The sequence below is a fragment of the Hakea prostrata genome, chromosome 3 (genome assembly GCF_041222555.1).
Source record: "Hakea prostrata isolate BN-2017 chromosome 3, UWA_Hpros_2, whole genome shotgun sequence".
Classification (NCBI taxonomy): domain Eukaryota; kingdom Viridiplantae; phylum Streptophyta; class Magnoliopsida; order Proteales; family Proteaceae; genus Hakea; species Hakea prostrata.
Genome location: NC_142602.1, coordinates 57,754,065 through 57,770,749, shown reverse-complemented (window position 1 = coordinate 57,770,749; position 16,685 = coordinate 57,754,065). Strand labels below are relative to the sequence as shown.

At 42.5% G+C, this 16,685-nt stretch overlaps 1 protein-coding gene and 1 non-coding gene across 2 annotated transcripts; one reads left to right on the top strand and one right to left on the bottom strand.

The window, feature by feature from the left end:
- Positions 1 to 9,778: 9,778 nt before the first annotated feature.
- On the top strand, positions 9,779 to 10,699 carry LOC149022596 (uncharacterized). The gene has a single exon (XM_089147659.1). The coding sequence runs from the start codon at positions 9,779 to 9,781 to the stop codon at positions 10,697 to 10,699; it is 921 nt and encodes a 306-aa protein (XP_089003785.1).
- Positions 10,700 to 16,247: 5,548 nt separating this feature from the next.
- LOC149022595 (small nucleolar RNA R71) lies at positions 16,248 to 16,354 on the bottom strand. Its single transcript, XR_016172641.1, has one exon. It is a non-coding gene; the product is annotated as a small nucleolar RNA R71 (small nucleolar RNA).
- Positions 16,355 to 16,685: the final 331 nt, after the last annotated feature.

The window sequence follows — 16,685 nt, the reverse complement described above, 5'->3', positions numbered from 1 at the left end:
AAGTCGGGGCATCGGATGAAAATCCGAGTGAGTTCCTTTTGCAAGGCATCGGTTTAATACCCGAGTGAGTTCCTTCGAGACTTATTGAACTTTTGAATTATCCTTAAGTATAAGGCATCGGTTTAAAACCCGAGTGAGTTCCTTCTCAGACTTATTGTATTTCTCCGGAAATCCTTAAGTATAAGGCATCGGTTTAAAACCCGAGTGAGTTCCTTCTCAGACTTATTGTATTTCTCCGGAAATCCTTAAGTGTAGGCATTGTTTCGACATAACTAAGACCTAATACAACGACGATTCAAGTGGCTAGCAAAGTTCAAGATAAACTAATTTCTTATTTCTTCGGAAGATCCAAAGAGGCCAAGCATCAAAACAATTACAAGAGCTGGATACAATCTCTCGATCAAAGAAGAAGGTCATTCATAGGTGACCGTTAACAAGTTATACAAGATCGATGCGACTTTGCTAGAACAAACATATGAGTCAACCATGGTGAGGAGTCAAGGAAAAGAAGAGAAGAAATGAGGATTACAAAAATATTTCAATATTCAGAAAATCCTCTGCAATTTCATACTCTTTGCCCAGCTTGTCCAGGAGAAGAATGGTCCTCGACCAAACTCGCATTCGGCACAAGCTCGTCATAATTGACTTCTTCCAGCGGAGAATAAACAGGAGAATCTTCCAGATATTGCATAATATCCGGATCGGAAGGTGGAGGATCAATCTTATCCTTGGTCCAAGTCGGGAGGAGGAATACCCCGTGTTGGTAAAAACTTCAGGATGGCAAACAAGACCGTAGGGAGTCGTATCAAAATGAGGATCTTTCCTTAGTATTGATTCCCATACTTCGTTCTCACCATCCCGGTACGCCCGCAAGTTGTAAGCATTCAACATATCAACAAAAGGCTTACCGTGTAAATACTTGAAGACACAGAGCTCGCGAACATCAGTTGGAAGGGATTCGGGCAAAGGAACGACGGCTTGCCTGTCGGGTAATGTTTCGGATCCTTTAGCTCCCGACTTTCCAACTGTCCGTTCCAATCGCCGGATCTTCTCCCCGGCATCATCCAAATCTGACCGAAGACGACCAATCATCGAATTCTTTTCTCTTGCCACCTCCCAAGCTAGATTCCGAAGGCGAGCAATCTCAACATCTTTAGCCTCGGAGATTCCCCGAAGCCTAGAAACTTCATTGCTCAACCCACCGAGTCTAGTAACCGCTTCCACTTGGTTGTGGAAGTTACAAAGAAGACTCCCGCAAACAACTTTCGAGTTAGCGAGGAGCAGAAAAGTAATTTTTCCAAATCAGAGAAAAATGAAGAAAGACTTACATCACCAAAGTGACTTCGTAAAGACTTCATCCGGAAGTTTGGAAAGAACCGCGCTCTCGTAAGTCATTCGAGCAGCAAGACACCATTCCAACGCTCCGTCAAACTCGTTTGACACTAATTCAGGCGAAGGATGAGAAGGATGAGCATCAAGAGAAGGACGAACTACACCAAGAGAAGGATGAGCTGCATCACTTGTCATCCGACGACGCTTCCTGGTGGCAAAATCCTCCAACCGAGAAGGAGAGGAGGAGGATGCCAAACAAGCATTGGAGTTAGAAATAGGAGCAGCACTGCTGGGGCCACACCTTCATCGACGCCAACATAGTTGCCTCGGATGCCCGAAGAGTCTCCTTCGGGGGTGCACCGACTGTGCTCACCAACAAAGCTCACCAACAGGATTGCCGCCGGGACCATCGGCAACGGAGTGATCAAGATCTTCCCCGGGAAAGACGAGCGGTCACTTCGGGCAAAGGAGGCGCAGGGACGGCATCAACAGAAGCTGCAGGAATCTGACTTGAAGATTCACCGCCAGCAGTCGCCTTACGCTTGGAGGATTCACTAGCTGAAACCACCGCACTGGCCCCAATCACCACCGACGGAACGATATTCTTGCGAGATTTTGCTCGATAAAGTCCGGTTGATCTTGGGAGCCACTATACAAAAAACAAACAGCCGTATCGACAGTAAATAAAACGACAAAGAACAATGGGGAAACCCTAGTTTTCTAAAGCTTCGACTGCACCAACAAACTAAACCCCAAGTATAACTATTGTGCAGTTTACTTCGGGGGGAAGAGGGGAAAGAAATGAGAAATCTAAAACTTACTTGTTCAGAAATGGATAGAGCTGTCGTTGAAGTACGAGGAATACGGAGGCAGGCCAAAGGACGAAAGGTTGCTTTGGCACTTTAGCAAATCTATCTTGCAGAAGTCAGGATAGATGGAGGGTACCCACGAAGGCTTTAAATAGCCTCAGGTATAAGATGACGGTTGAAGGCTAAGACCAACCGACAACCCAGATCGAAACGACGCTTCGAAATCCGTAAAAAGCAAGATCAACGGTCGAAGGGATGCCACATGGAAACATGTGGAAGCGAGCACCTGATGCAGAGAAACCTCCAATCGTCGCACTGCCATTAAAATAATGGAGGTATTTCCGATTCATTGGAAACAGTGAATGGAACACAAAACCAGGAAAACGTTTGAACTTCGCAGAAGGGAAACGTGCGGACTTTGCAATAAATGAAGTAGTGGGGAAGATTAACGCATCTTCCCGAAACGCATCTTCACAATATTTCTACAAGATCATTATTCGGCGAGAAATGAAGAGTTAAGTGATAAGTTTTATCATTAATTCTTTGATATTCAAGGCAATACTTCGGCAAGAGATGGGGAAATTTTGAGACCAATATGAGTAAAGAAATATCTATTCATTAAAATGAGGGTACATCTTTACAAAAGGACAACGCCCTAAGCCTTTTCTTCATTGTTGCCCGAAGGACCCTGGTCGGGATGACTTTTCTCAGATCCCGAGAAGAGCCTTCCTCAAGAATGTCATCGGCTGAATCCTCTACAAGCAACAACTTGAGACTCGGCTTGTGATTTCTCCTCCTGGAAGTGCCGGCTCGTCATCTAGATATGCCTCATATTGAGGGTCAGCTGGAAAAGGATCATCTACTTCCCGGGGCCCTGGGCCTGGGAGATCCATACCAACTTTCCCGAAGACCTCCGGGTGGCATACCTCACGAAAAGGAGCAATGTCGAGGTCGTGGATCGTTCCAAGGATCCGCTCCCAAACGTCGTTCCGCTCGCCCCATGCGGTAAGCCCGAATGTTGTAGAAACCTAGCAATTCGGAGAAAGGTACGCTGTTCGTGTATTTCCGGATGCACTCCTTCCGAAGGTTTGGCTTGATATGCTCAAAGCTTGCTAGGGATTGCCAACTTCGGATGTTCTTCGAGATCCCTACTCTTATTTTCAAGGCTGTCACCAAACAACGTGGCAGCTGCCTTTTGCTTCCCGGCCTCGCGCTCGGGCAGCAGAGACACGAATTCTTGAAGCTTCAAGGGCTTCCTTGAGGAAGGTCACTTCTTCCTCATGCTTTTTCTCGCAACTCTACAAAGAGCCGCAGTCACTGGTCTATTTCGGAATTGGCCTTGGCCAATTTCTCTTCACAAGTTTGCAAGCAAGGAGCCGGTGCGACCAACACGGCTCAAAGCTTCCATGTGTTGATAAAAGCTCAACACAAAGATTCCTAGGAAGACAGAAGATATCGAAGTCATAAGAAATTATGAAGTCATGAGAAATTATGAGAACATAAATAAGCGAGAAGACCGTTACCTTGTAGATTGACTCACAAGGGAAGTGTCATCCAGGGCTTCAAACTCCCGGCGATCGAAGGAGCAAGACCGAGAGAGCTCCACTCGCAGCTTTCTCAGATCCCGAGTGACCCCGTCGGTCATCTTCGTGGTCCACCGGGGGAGGAAGACTTCCTCACCATCCGTCGAAGCTTTGGATTTTTTGTTGGAGGGAGCATCAATTGTGTCATGCCTCCTCTTGGTTCGGACGGAGGAGGAGACGGTGGCCCTCTCCACCATTGGTTTCTTCCCTTTGCCCGAAGCATCAGCTACATGCCTGATATTCCTGATACCCCTGTAAGAGGGGTCGGGAGAGGGAAGAGAAGCCTCTTGATCTGCAGCCAAGACCCTGGGCGATCGTTGTTCGGCTGTCACAACGGCTCTAGCGGCCTTCACCCGCAGACTTTCAGGGTTCGTTCTGGGAGGCACTGCAAAGAAGAAGGACAAGAATCGGAATTCAAGACATATCACTTCAGTCAAATCAAAGGATGATGGTTAGAAGCTCACAATGAGCCAAGCCCCAAGATCAAGGATGGAGTTATACTCCATTTCATATCCATGTATCTCTTGATACCACGGAATGGATTTGATCTTCAAGATGGCCGCCTCGTCTTCTTTGGATAAGGGAAGGCCCCGGTTACTTTCGGACGAAGAAGTAAACCTCCTCCAGGTGGTCGGGAAGTTAAGATCTGATGGAGGCGCTCGACAGAAAAAATATCGTTCGCGCCATCTTTTGTGGTTAGAAGGGCAAGTTCCTTTGGCGAGGATGCTGCCCCTCCAATCAAGTTTAGCCCTATTGCGTTTGGAAAGAAAGACCCATCCGGAAGGATGGGAGATAGAAAGAACATGAAAATGTACAAAAAGAGAAAGAGATGGCGTGATGCCAAGCTCAAAACACAAACCCAAGAAGCCGACGATGAGACGCCAGCTATTGGGAAGGAGCATTCCGGGACAAATGTTCCAGTGATTCAAAACTGCGAAAAATAAAGGATTAAAAAAGGGAAAGCGAACCCCGCTTTCCAGTGTATCTATATACAGGGAAAATTCACCCGGAAGAGATGAATCAACCCTCTCATCAGGGTGGGGAGCCCTAACCTGATATGAGGAAGGAAGGTCAAAATCTTCAACAGCGGAAAGAAGAGTTTCTCCATTATAAATGGAGGGAACAGAGCCAGGCCCACTATTGGACCCGGAGGTTTGAGGTTGCCTAGAGGAATCAACGATCTTGGAAGATCCAGACTCGACAAGGACGGGAGAAGTTTCGGTTTTTCTTTCAAAACCTTTTTGAGAAACTTCAGCGAACTCCTGCTAGAGGACGGTTAGGGTTTTGTTATCACTATCCGATTGTTCGGGGGCAGGAGAAGCAAAAGCATCACTGCTATCACCAGCATGGGGTACTAAAGAAGCCCTATCGTCCGCCATTACTCGTTTCAGTAAACTACAAAAAGAAAAGATCAGTAAACTTACTGATTCAGTGAGACGGAAGCTTGAGAGCAGGAAGGCGCGAAGCAGACAACAAAGGTTCAAATTCCAGACAGGAAGAATGAAACCTACGAAGACAACGAACCGCTTTTAAAACTCCCGCACGAGTGTTCGGGAATCTGAACGATCGAGATTGATTCAAAATTGACGATCAAGATTGAAAGACGTTTTGAAAGTTTGAACTCACGAATCCGAAATAGGCGTTCGGAAACCGTCGCTTGGATGATGTGAGCCACGACAGATCAACTGCAACGGAGACATGTGGCCTTACACTCACAACGCTCGAGGAAAAATGACCACCGCATTAAATGTGATATGACATTTAATGAAGCACGCAGAGATCATCACCTGACGACGAACCCAGTTAAAAACCAAGCCCTCGGGATCGACCGAACGCTTGGTCTGGGGGGCTCGTGATATGGAGAGTTTATGATCAGACCGGGTTCATACCTGGTCCGACCCCCGACCCCGGTCGGGATGGAGAAAACCGAATCGCTCCCGAGCGAACCGGATCCAGAAGATGGCTTGCTGAAGAAGAAAGATTATTCTGCTGCAAGCGTGCCCTAATCTTACTTATGGATTTGGGTAATCACCCTGATGACAGCAGACTCAAACTGACGGCTGCGGATAATCATCATCAAAGGGATAACTATCGCATAACCTAACGGTTATCTCAGGAGTCCTCTACTAGCCCAAACTAGTAGAAGTCTATCGCTCAACGGGTCTTATTGATAAGATCCAACGACTACCCGAAGAAGGCTCGAGTGCATCCAACGAAGGAGATTCGAAGGTACACTCTATATAAACCTCACTACTATACAAGGTGAGGGACGGATCAATTGATCAAGGAGAACACCATCTGAGTCTCAGGTTTAGATACATACTGATAGACCTCAACTATCAGCGTCCTGCTATCTAGATCACCTTTCCCGTTTCTTCATTCATTAGCTCTGTACTTCTAGCAGAGGCCCCCCCCCCCCGCTTTAAACCCCAGCCCCGGAGTTGGGCCCCCCCCCCCCCCCCGGGCGGCCCCCCCCCCCCCTTTTTTTTTTTTTCTCAGTTTTCCCCCCCAAAAAAAAAAAACCCCCACCCCCCCCCCCCCCCCTCTAGGTTGCACCAACAATTGGTATCAGAGCGGGAGCTCAAATTAAGATTGAAATCAATCTTTAAAAGAGTTAAAGATCATGGCCTTTCCTTTTTATGAAGTTCCTTCAAGAACCGAAGGTCTTAACACTGCTAGACCTCCATACTTTGATGGAGAAGACTTTGCCTATTGGAAAAATAGGTTTGAAGACTTTGTGTGTGCACATGATATCGATGTGTGGAACGTCATAACATGTGGTGTAAAACCCAGCCCTAACCTTGACCCGGAAACCTTGTTATTTGTAGGTCCAGTGACCCAACGTAAAGTAAGAAGTCAGCTTTGGGCCATCCCAGTGGAGGACTTGGTGTCTGGCTTTGAATCCATGAGAGTTGATGATGAAGTTCTATTTATGGAAACTGAATCTTGATGAAGATCGGATTAGTTGATGGACTTGGAGTGCTCTCTATCTTGGTTTGAAGGCATTTCTACCTATTAGGTAAGTCACTTGACATGTGTGCAAAACCCCTTTAGGATTGGATTTGATCTGGGTCTTCAATTCCCTGTTTTGTAATTGTCGTGCATTGGTCGACCGATTGGTCGACTGGACCAGTCGACCAATCCACTCGACCAATGAGTGCTGTCTTTGGCAATTAGGTTTTTCTTGCTCTATTTAAGTCCAATCTCGAGTCTACTTCGTATTTGCTGCCTCCAAACTCTTTGGAACGAACCAAAGACCTCTGCAAGTCATCTCCCTTGCATCCTTGGTGATTTTCTTGACGGATCTTCGTCGAAACTCTTCCTTTTCATCAAAAGGTATGTCTACACTCTCTTCTTCTCCTCCATCTCTAATTTTCTTTCCTTTTTGAGTTGAGACAGTAGAGGAGATGCTGCATTCTTTGTTGCAAACATCTCTGGACTTGTCTCTCATGATCATCCTAAGGATTAATGGCTAGAACAATGATCTTAACCATGATCATTGCAAGCTTTTGAAGGAATCATGATCAAACCATGATCTAATCCTTGTTTAACTTCTGATTTGAATTCTGATCTCCTTGGATCTTCTATATTGATCATGTTAGTAGTCAATTGCTGTGTTTTCTTTTCATGATCCATGATCTATCAATCTCTAGTTGTTCTCTTCTACCATACTATGTGTTCTTCATGAATCATGATAGTTACATATATGGTAGGTTTTGTTTCCTTATTTAGATTTATGTTTTTAAGCCTATTTCCTTGAAGATCTAAGTATGCTTTTCATGATACCTTTACCTGAAGCAATGATCCATCCTCCTATTGTTCTTGTCTTTGATTTCTATCTTGAATTCTTCAAGATCCATGGTTGATCTAATTATGGTAACTTTTTGTTTCCTAATTTGGATCTTGATGGCTTGATTGGATTAGTGTTTTGAGGTCCCCTATATGTTAGGATACTACTGATGTGGTTTACCCCTTGATTAGTACCCTTTTGAACCACCAAATTCGAATTTCATATCTTAAAACTCTGTTTTTTTTAGGCTACTGTCTGCATTGGTCGACTGATTGGTCGATTGGGACCAATCGACCAATCCACTCGACCAATGAGTACAAAGAACTCGAATTGGTCCGTGTTGGATGTTTTGGTATCTTTCCTGTTAGGGATCTTTCCTAATATGTTGTATGCACTTGTTTAGGACCTTCTTCTCAAGTTTGCCAAGATCTTACTTGATTTCTTAGGATTCCTTTGCGAGTTATAAAAGGTAAGGATGGTTATTTCCTTAATTACATAGATAGCATGAATCTAGTTTCTATATTTGAATATCATTGAGTTGTTTCCTAAATTAGATTCTTACAATGATATACTACTGTTGCATAACTGTGATTACAGTAGCATTACTTATTCATATTGAATTGACTCATGTATGATTTACTTACCAATTATATACAAAGTGATTGTAATTATTGATTTCTTTCCATATATGAAGTTACCATATATGTGATGATATGAATTGATGCATGTGTATGCTTAAGTATGGTTTGGAAAGGAGAGGTGTCCTTTTGACACTTCTGTCCTTGGACTACTACGGGAATATTATGGGATGTTTCCGGAGATGCCCTCTCGGACACCTTCCTAAACTGTTGGATGACATATCTAGGATTGTCTAGTAGTGTTTGGCTAGGATGTCCTGTTATGTCGGACCCTAATCGGAGGGGTATTGAGACCGAACGACCCGTGGTAGCAATGGGGATTCATGGGCGCTCAAGACCGGTAACCAACCCGTGAGAGGACAGGAATCACATTGTGGGGGCCATTTATTGGTAGGGTTGCATATGGTTAGACTTGGGCTCACGGTCGTTTAAGACCGGTAACCAACCCGTGAGAGGACGTGAGAGCTTCCTGTTTACCATATGTGGATGATCAATAGGGTTGATGAGTCCGTAGTCAGGGACTATGAGGACTCTAGTGTGAAGGATATGGAAAGGATCGTCGGGGGACGAGGAATGGACGTATCTGGATCTGACTTGATGTAACTAAGTAGAAGACTTGCATTTGGCTAGGCTTAACCCTGATATGCGCCGGTACTTAGACCAATGGTGATGTGAGAGAGTGGTGACTTAACCCCCAGCCATGGAATGTCTCGAGGGATGCCAGACCCATTACCAACTGATGATGAGTGATTGAGACCTTCCTAAAGAAGTACGGTGCTATGACTTAAAGCATGTCTGCCAATAGAGACCAGCATACATAGAGTTAGATTCATTCATTCATTGCTTGTTTCATATCATATTGCATTTATGTTTGTTCTTAAATCCTGCCATTTATGTTATTATGGATTTAACTGCCTTACTGAGTTTCTTTGAAACTCATTCCTTTATTGTACAATGTTTGTTAGACTATTCTGCAGTATTCGAGTATTATGACGGTCCCTATGAAGAAGCGCAAGGCGAAGAGGCATATCTCCAGGAAGGTGATTGCGGTTACCACAATTACACTGAAGATCCCGCGAGTGGTTATGCTCCGTACGATGCTTAGTCCGACCATTGAGTGGAAGCGCCCTTGTGCCATTTATGAGATTTATACTTATAGGGATGTTGTCTATAAAGTGGAGAACTATTTAGTTACCCATTGTACTTGCTACTGGGATTAGATTTTGTCTAGCTTATTCTCTTTTAGAGCTACTTTTCCGCTGGTTGTAGAGTGGGATTTTTGCCTCACTTTACTTATCTGTTTTGACACTCTGATTATATCTCGTACTCTGATTTATTTATGATTCATTCTTTCCTTATTGGATCTATGGTTTATCTTCCGCACTTTTATTATGAATGTTCATGATTATGTTATTGTTTATGTGGGAGGTTGATTACTCGATACCTGATCTTCGGGCTGTGGATCACACTCTCGGGTATGCCAGATAGGGTACCGGCTGGGAGGATGTGACATGTGGACCAAATGAGGTTCTCAAAACAGATGAACATGGCCATAAGGTACCCAAACTTAGAACCGAGTGGACTTCGATCGACAAGGTCAAAATTCAATTAAACCACAAAGCAAAAATGTTTTTGCAATGTGCGTTAGGTGAGAAAGTCTACAATAGATGTGGCATTTGCAAAAGTGCCAAAGAAACTTTTGATAAGCTGGTAGTCACATATGAAGGGACTGATCATATCAAAAGGATGAACCTAGACATCCACATGCTTCAATATGAAGAGTTTAAAATGTTAGATTATGAGGATATTACTTCTTTATTTAGTAGATTTACTAACATTGTGAACAAGTTGTATAGCCTTAGAGAAGAATTGGCAAATGAGGACATAACTAGAAGAATTCTGATAGCTCTTCCACCCTCACGGAGACCCAAAAGGACAGCAATTCAAGAAGCGGGGAATCTGTCTAAAATTACCATTGATGAGCTAATGGGATCTTTGCTAGCTCATGAAGTGGAGCTTGAAGAAGACAAGCAAGCAAGCGTGCAGCAGGATCGAAGGAAGAGGTCCATAGCTCTAAAGAGTGCCACCAAAGAAAAAGAAGAAAGTGAGAGTGAAGAAGAAGACTTGGACAGTGAGCTCTACCAAATCGCCAAAGAGTTCAAGAGACTTCTCAAAAAGAAAAGAGGGAAGTATCTTCACAAAGGAGAATCCTCTAGGGAGCACAAAGGTAAAGATCCTTCTAAGAAAAAATGTTATGTTTCTAATGTCACTTGTAACAAGTGTAGGAAACCGGGCCACATCAAGTCCGAGTGCCCGTATATGGCCAACATATCCTACAACACAAGTGAGGAGGAGTCCAAGGAAGAAAGAATCAACTTGGCTTTAATGGCAAAGTCCATGGAAGAACAAGAAGACCTTGAGGTAAATTCTTCCCATAATCCTAATTCCATTAGCAATAATGATAACGGATTAATAGATGACATTGATAGGGACAACTCATTTGGAGTATTGTTCAAAATTATTAAGGATCCTGAAAAAGGGTTTTAAGAACGAGTATGTCATTCTCTTTCCTTTTATGCATTCATGTAGGGGGAGAGTGCATATGTGAGGGAGAGAAGTTGTTAACTTATGCATTAATTCAGGGGGAGCATAAGTTAAGAAGGGAGAATTATTTGAGGGGAGCACTTCATGCTCTTCATGCTTGTGTCAATGACAAAGGGAGAGTTAATTGAGGGAGAGCATTTCATGCATTATTTTTGTTGATAACAAAGGGGGAGAGTTATTTGCGGAGAAGCATCTCCTATATTTTGTTGATAACAAAAGGGGAAGAAAAATTCTATAAATTATATAATTTTGAATTAGATAATTCATTAGCTCCTATATTGTTTGTTGATGATAAAAGGGGGAGAAAACCGCATGAATGAATTAGATAATAATTCATGGGGAAAACATGTCATAACATGCATATGAATGAGCATCGACTGCTATTAATGATCATTCATATTTTGCCTCATTCATGTGTTTGTCATCATCAAAAAGGGGGAGATTGTTGGAAAATGCCATGTCAGCATTTTGCCACATCGGCTTCCATTGATTTTGATGATAACAAACATAAAACTTGAATTCACCATGTTTTGATGATAACAAACATGAGTTAGAATTCACTATGGTAAAACATGTAAATAACATGTATATGAATGAGTGTTTATTTGCTATTAATTATCATTCATATCTTCCAATCATTCATGTGTTTATCATCATCAAAAAGGGGGAGATTGTTGGGAAATGCCATGTTAGCATTTGCCACATCAGCCTCTATTGGTTTTGATGATACTAAGCATGAATCACTAATGGCTATATTGAGTTATGATGTTTTAATTCAAGATGAGAACAAGTAGACCAACTCCAAGTCAAAGCCATATGCAAGTCAAAGCCAAGATCATGCCAAGACAGACATGAAGATGGACATGAAGTCTAAGTCAAGATGACCATGCCAAGACAGACATGAAGATGGACATGAAGTCTAAGTCAAGATGACCATGCCAAGACAGACATGAAGATGGACATGAAGTCTAAGTCTAGATGACCATGCCAAGATGGACATGAAGACCATTGCACAAAATCAAGTCGAAGACCAAGTCAAAGATCAAGACTTAGGCTAAATCAGGGCTTAGGACACCTTTGCATACACACACATGTAAATGCATCCATAATATGTAATCCATGTTACTAGAGTGACCTAGGACATGTTAGTAAGGTGTACAACGCTTAGGATTGTCAAAACGATCCAAAAATCCAAGCCATATCCCAGCCCAAAGTTGTTTAGAAAAACAGAGCCCAGACGGATGTCCGTCTGTACTGATAACATTGTTTCTCAGAAAACAACAGAAGGCCAGACGGATGTCCGTCTGAGCCAGTCCAGGCCATACGGATGACCGTCTGGGCAGACGGATGTCCGTCTGAGCCAGTCCAGGCCAGACGGATGTCCGTCTGGGCAGACAGACGTCCGTCTGGCCCAGATTTGACTATAACGGCTAGTTTAAAGAGAATATCCTCTACAGCCGTTTGCAACGGATACTTTTAAGACGGATGACCGTCTGACCAGACGGACGTCCGTCTGGGCTGAAAAACAGGACAAAAATGTGTCCATTTTCTATCAGTTGGGGATTGGGTTTTGGCACTCAAAGGTGCTCTATATAAACCCAATTCACCTCATTTGAGAGGAACAACACTCACACTTGATCACCCACTCCCCAAGTGATCCTAAAGCTCTCAAATTGCGAGAAAGCCTTGTGCTTTGCCTTTCACCTTCTCTCCAACCTTGAAGAACATACCAAGGTGTTAAAGTAAGCTTGTGGAAGTCAAGGTTGAGGTGATTGAAGGCTTTGGTGGTGCATGCATTTCATATCTTGAGCATACAACTCTTATTGCATCACACACACACAAGAGGTAAAGTGTCACACCTCTTGTTAAGGTAACATCCTTCTCTTGTAACTGTTTTCAATTCTAGTCTAGGTAGATTAGAATTGGTTTTGGGTACTCTTGCCCGTGAACAACGATTGGTTGGGTGCTCTTGCCCGTGAACAAAGATTGAAGAGGGTGCTCTTGCCCTAAGATAAACAAAGATTGTAAAGGGTGCTCTTGCCCCGTAACAAAGATTGTAAAGGGTTTGATCTCTACCCATTGTATTGAAAGAGAATCACTAGTGGAATACTCTCTTGAGGCCAAGAGAGGAGTGGACGTAGACTTGCAAAGTCGAACCACTATAAAATACTTGTCTTGTGGTTGATTGTATTGTTTAATTTCATTTGAATTTTCAATTTACTTTGTATTTCCGCACAAACCGAAAAATTGGGACAATCCACTAGTTGCAACCTAATCACCCCCCCTCTAGGTTGCACCAACAGTTATTATGTAGATTAACTTATACCTTAATTGAAGACAACGCTCGGGACATCAGAGAAATGTGTTCGGGAGAGATGCGTTTGGTCAATCTGATTCTTTCGAACCTTTTATGTCACTTGGACTTTATCTCCCAACTGCTCCTCCTTTATGATGAAGCCCAAACGTTTCCTTGTATTCGTATACAAGTTGCTCTTCCCAAGGAATTGGAAATACTCTATTATTTAACATTAGTGCGACGGTTGATATTTTGCAATATCCTCGTATCAGGTGCACACTGTTCCACGTGGAAACCTAGTTCAGCTTTCAAGTTTCGAATTTGAAACGCCGTTATCCCCTGACCATTGATCCTGCATTTTTAGGAATTCGAAGCGTCTCTTCCATCCTGTCTCTTGATTAACTTGGGCTTTCAACCGTCGCATCACTCCTTGAGGCTATTTAAGTTCCTTAAGGGTGTTTCATCCTTATCTCGCTATTTGCAAGTTATTTCTGTCTGATATATTTGCAAAGTAATATTTTGTCTTCCTTTACTGTCTCTGTACTCCTGTCCTCCAACAATATCTTCGATCAGAACCTAAACAAGTAAGTCATCTGCTCCGTCATTCAGTTTTGTCACGAACGAACTTCTTCTTCTCCCTGAGTAATCTCCACAGTATTCATACTTGGGGTTTACTCATTACGGAAGTTCCTTGATTGGTGTTCGTTACTTCATTTGTTCAACAAAAATCTAGGGTTTTCCCTTTTCTGCTATAAATTGTTAGATTCTCGTACTGATGCTGCTTTTTGCATTTTCAGTGCCTCCAAGAATTAACTTGGATTATATTAGGGTGAATTCATGCAAAAAGACTGCCCCAGTATTGACGAAGGTTGTTCCCTCTGAGGTGATTGCCGTTGGCGAATCTTCTAAACGTGGGGAGATTGCTGTTGGTGAATCTTCAAATTAGATTCCCATAGTTTCCTGCGATGCTTTTCCCACACTTCCTCTGCCTAGAGAGACTGTTCAGTCTTCTAAGGAGGACATGGCCCCCTCCGTCCTTGCTTGCACTGTTGACGCCCCTGCTGGAACTACGCTGGAGTCTTCTTCCATGATGAAGACCCTTCGGGCATCTGAGGGAAATGTGGTCCCCGCAGGTGCCGCTCGTATTTTCAACTCTAGTGCTTGTTTGGCATCCTCCTCCACTCCTTCCATGAAGCTGGAGGATTTTGCCACTAGAAGCGCCCTTGGTTGGCTGATGACATGATAAGCATGCATTTACCATTATTTATTTGATTTAATTCCCCATACTTATTTAATTAAAGAGAGCTAATTGAGTATTTTTGTGTATTTTTCAGGAATAAGGTGATTTTGGATATTAGAGATAATATGGAGTAAAGTTGGCAAATATATTAGATATTGGTGGATTTTAAATCATGGCATTCAATCTTGCTGCCCAAGAAATCATGAAAAGTGAGATCTTAGCCAAATTGGAAACAGGTGGAGGTCTAAGGAACAAAATTGGTAATAAATATGAAAATCGGGTAAACAGACCTACCTTCAGTATTTTGGGCATATCTCTCTCGTACAATCTTGGATTGCAGTGATTCAAGATGCTATGGAACGATATTGAAAATAACTACAACTGTACAGTTTTGAGTTTTTCCAAAATCCGAAAGAATAAAGGTCAAATCGACGGGTAAAGAGAAGGGATTCATTGTGTACGGGAGACATAAAAGAGAAGCCAACCACAGAGAAGGGAAGACGGCGAATGCGGCTCTCATCTCTCATTGCTGAAGAAGAAGACCACATCTCTCTCTCTCTCTCTCTCTCTCTCTCTCTCTCCCTATGTTTCATCTTTATTTTTCTTATGAACTTTGTGATAATGAGTAGCAAGTTCCTTTTCTTTGGGATGTAGATGAACCATGCTTATTTCATTAATTTGATTGTTCTATCTCTTCTAGTTGATTGTGTTTGAGTTTGGCCAAAGATGTTTTATAGCTCAGCGAACTAAGCGTGCCAAGCTTCCGAGAAGGACGATAGTCTGGCGAAGATAGGGCATACCTAGGAAGACCATCCCTAATTTACTTTGAAGTGTAGAGTTATATCAGTTAGGGAAAAGCATTGGGGATTCGAAATCCCAAAGATCTTCACATTTTCATAGTTTAAGTTTTTGCATTAATTAATAGATTTAGTTTAAATTTAGTTTTGTTAAATTCAATTTTAGTGACTTAGCCTTTCAGTTCCCCATAGTTCGACCCCGTACTTTCTGCTTGCTAGATTAGTATAGGATTTTATTTTTGATTGGTTAGCGATACGATCAAATTTTGGCGCCGTTGCCGGGGAACCAAAGCACAGTTGCTAGGATTGATTTTTGTCAATTAGGCATAATTTTTAGAGTAATTTTAGTGTTTTTAATTTTTTCTTTTTCTTTGCTTATTTAACTAATCTCTTTTTCTTTTGTTTTGTAGGTAACTGCAAGAGTGGCGATTCGATAATTAGTTAGGTTGTTATCTTTTCTTTCTTAGATATAATTGTGTATAGGACTCTTCAATTGTAATATTACATCAGATTGGGTTGTTTAGGTTAATTTTTAGAAAAATCCCCATCCCTCAAATCCCACATGTGTAACTTTTGTTAGAAAGATCACGTGGATTGCGCTTCAGGTACGTCCTAAACTTTCCCTTTTGCTATAGTTATTTTTTTTGAATTTTACTTATTTATCTTTTTTTTTCTTCTTCTGTGTGTATGCATGGTCGTCCATCCCTAAACCCTGAGTTGACTCCACTTGCCTTGGAGTTAGAAGAGACTTTGGCCAACCTTAGTAGGCAAAGAACCATGGCAAACTATGAGCCTCCAATGAGGCCCTTGAGTGAGCATTTCATTCCTACGATATATACTCCGGTTTCTTGTATTAAGTTGCCTAACATAGAGGCGGCTCAATATGAGATCAAATCTAGTGTGATTCAAATGCTACCATCTTTTTATGGACTTGCCAATGAAGAGCCTTATAAGCACTTAGATGAGTTTTTAGAGGTGTCTTCCACGGTTAAAATTCAAAACCTCTCAGTTGATGCTTTAAGGTTACTTCTTTTCCCATTCTCCCTTAAAGATAAAGCTAAGCATTGGCTTCAGTTTTTGGACAATGTTAAAATTTCTACTTGGGCAGAAATGCAACAGGAGTTCCTTAAAAAGTTCTTCCCCATTGGCCGTACCAATAGCATTAGGAGAGCGATAATGAGTTTCTCCCAACAAGAAGGAGAACAATTTCATGAGGCTTGGGAAAGACTAAAAGAATTACCTAGAAAGTGCCCCCACCATGCTATTCCTAAATGGCAATTGGTTCAATGCTTTTATGATGGCCTTAGAGACCGACATAGGCAAATGGTTGATTCTTCTTGTGGTGGGACTTTCATGCACAAGAATGAGAATGAGGCATGGGATCTTTTTGAGACTCTTAGTGAAAGCTCCCAACACCATGCTTCAACTATAATATCCAGCCCTATTCTAACCCTGACCCTAACCCGGATCCACTATTGTATTCAGGTCCGAAGACCCGAAGTGGTGGTAGAAGAGACCTATGGACCATTCTGATTGATGATCATGATTCGGAGACCGAGCTTATTGACATTGATGATGATACCCCTTGCTTAAATG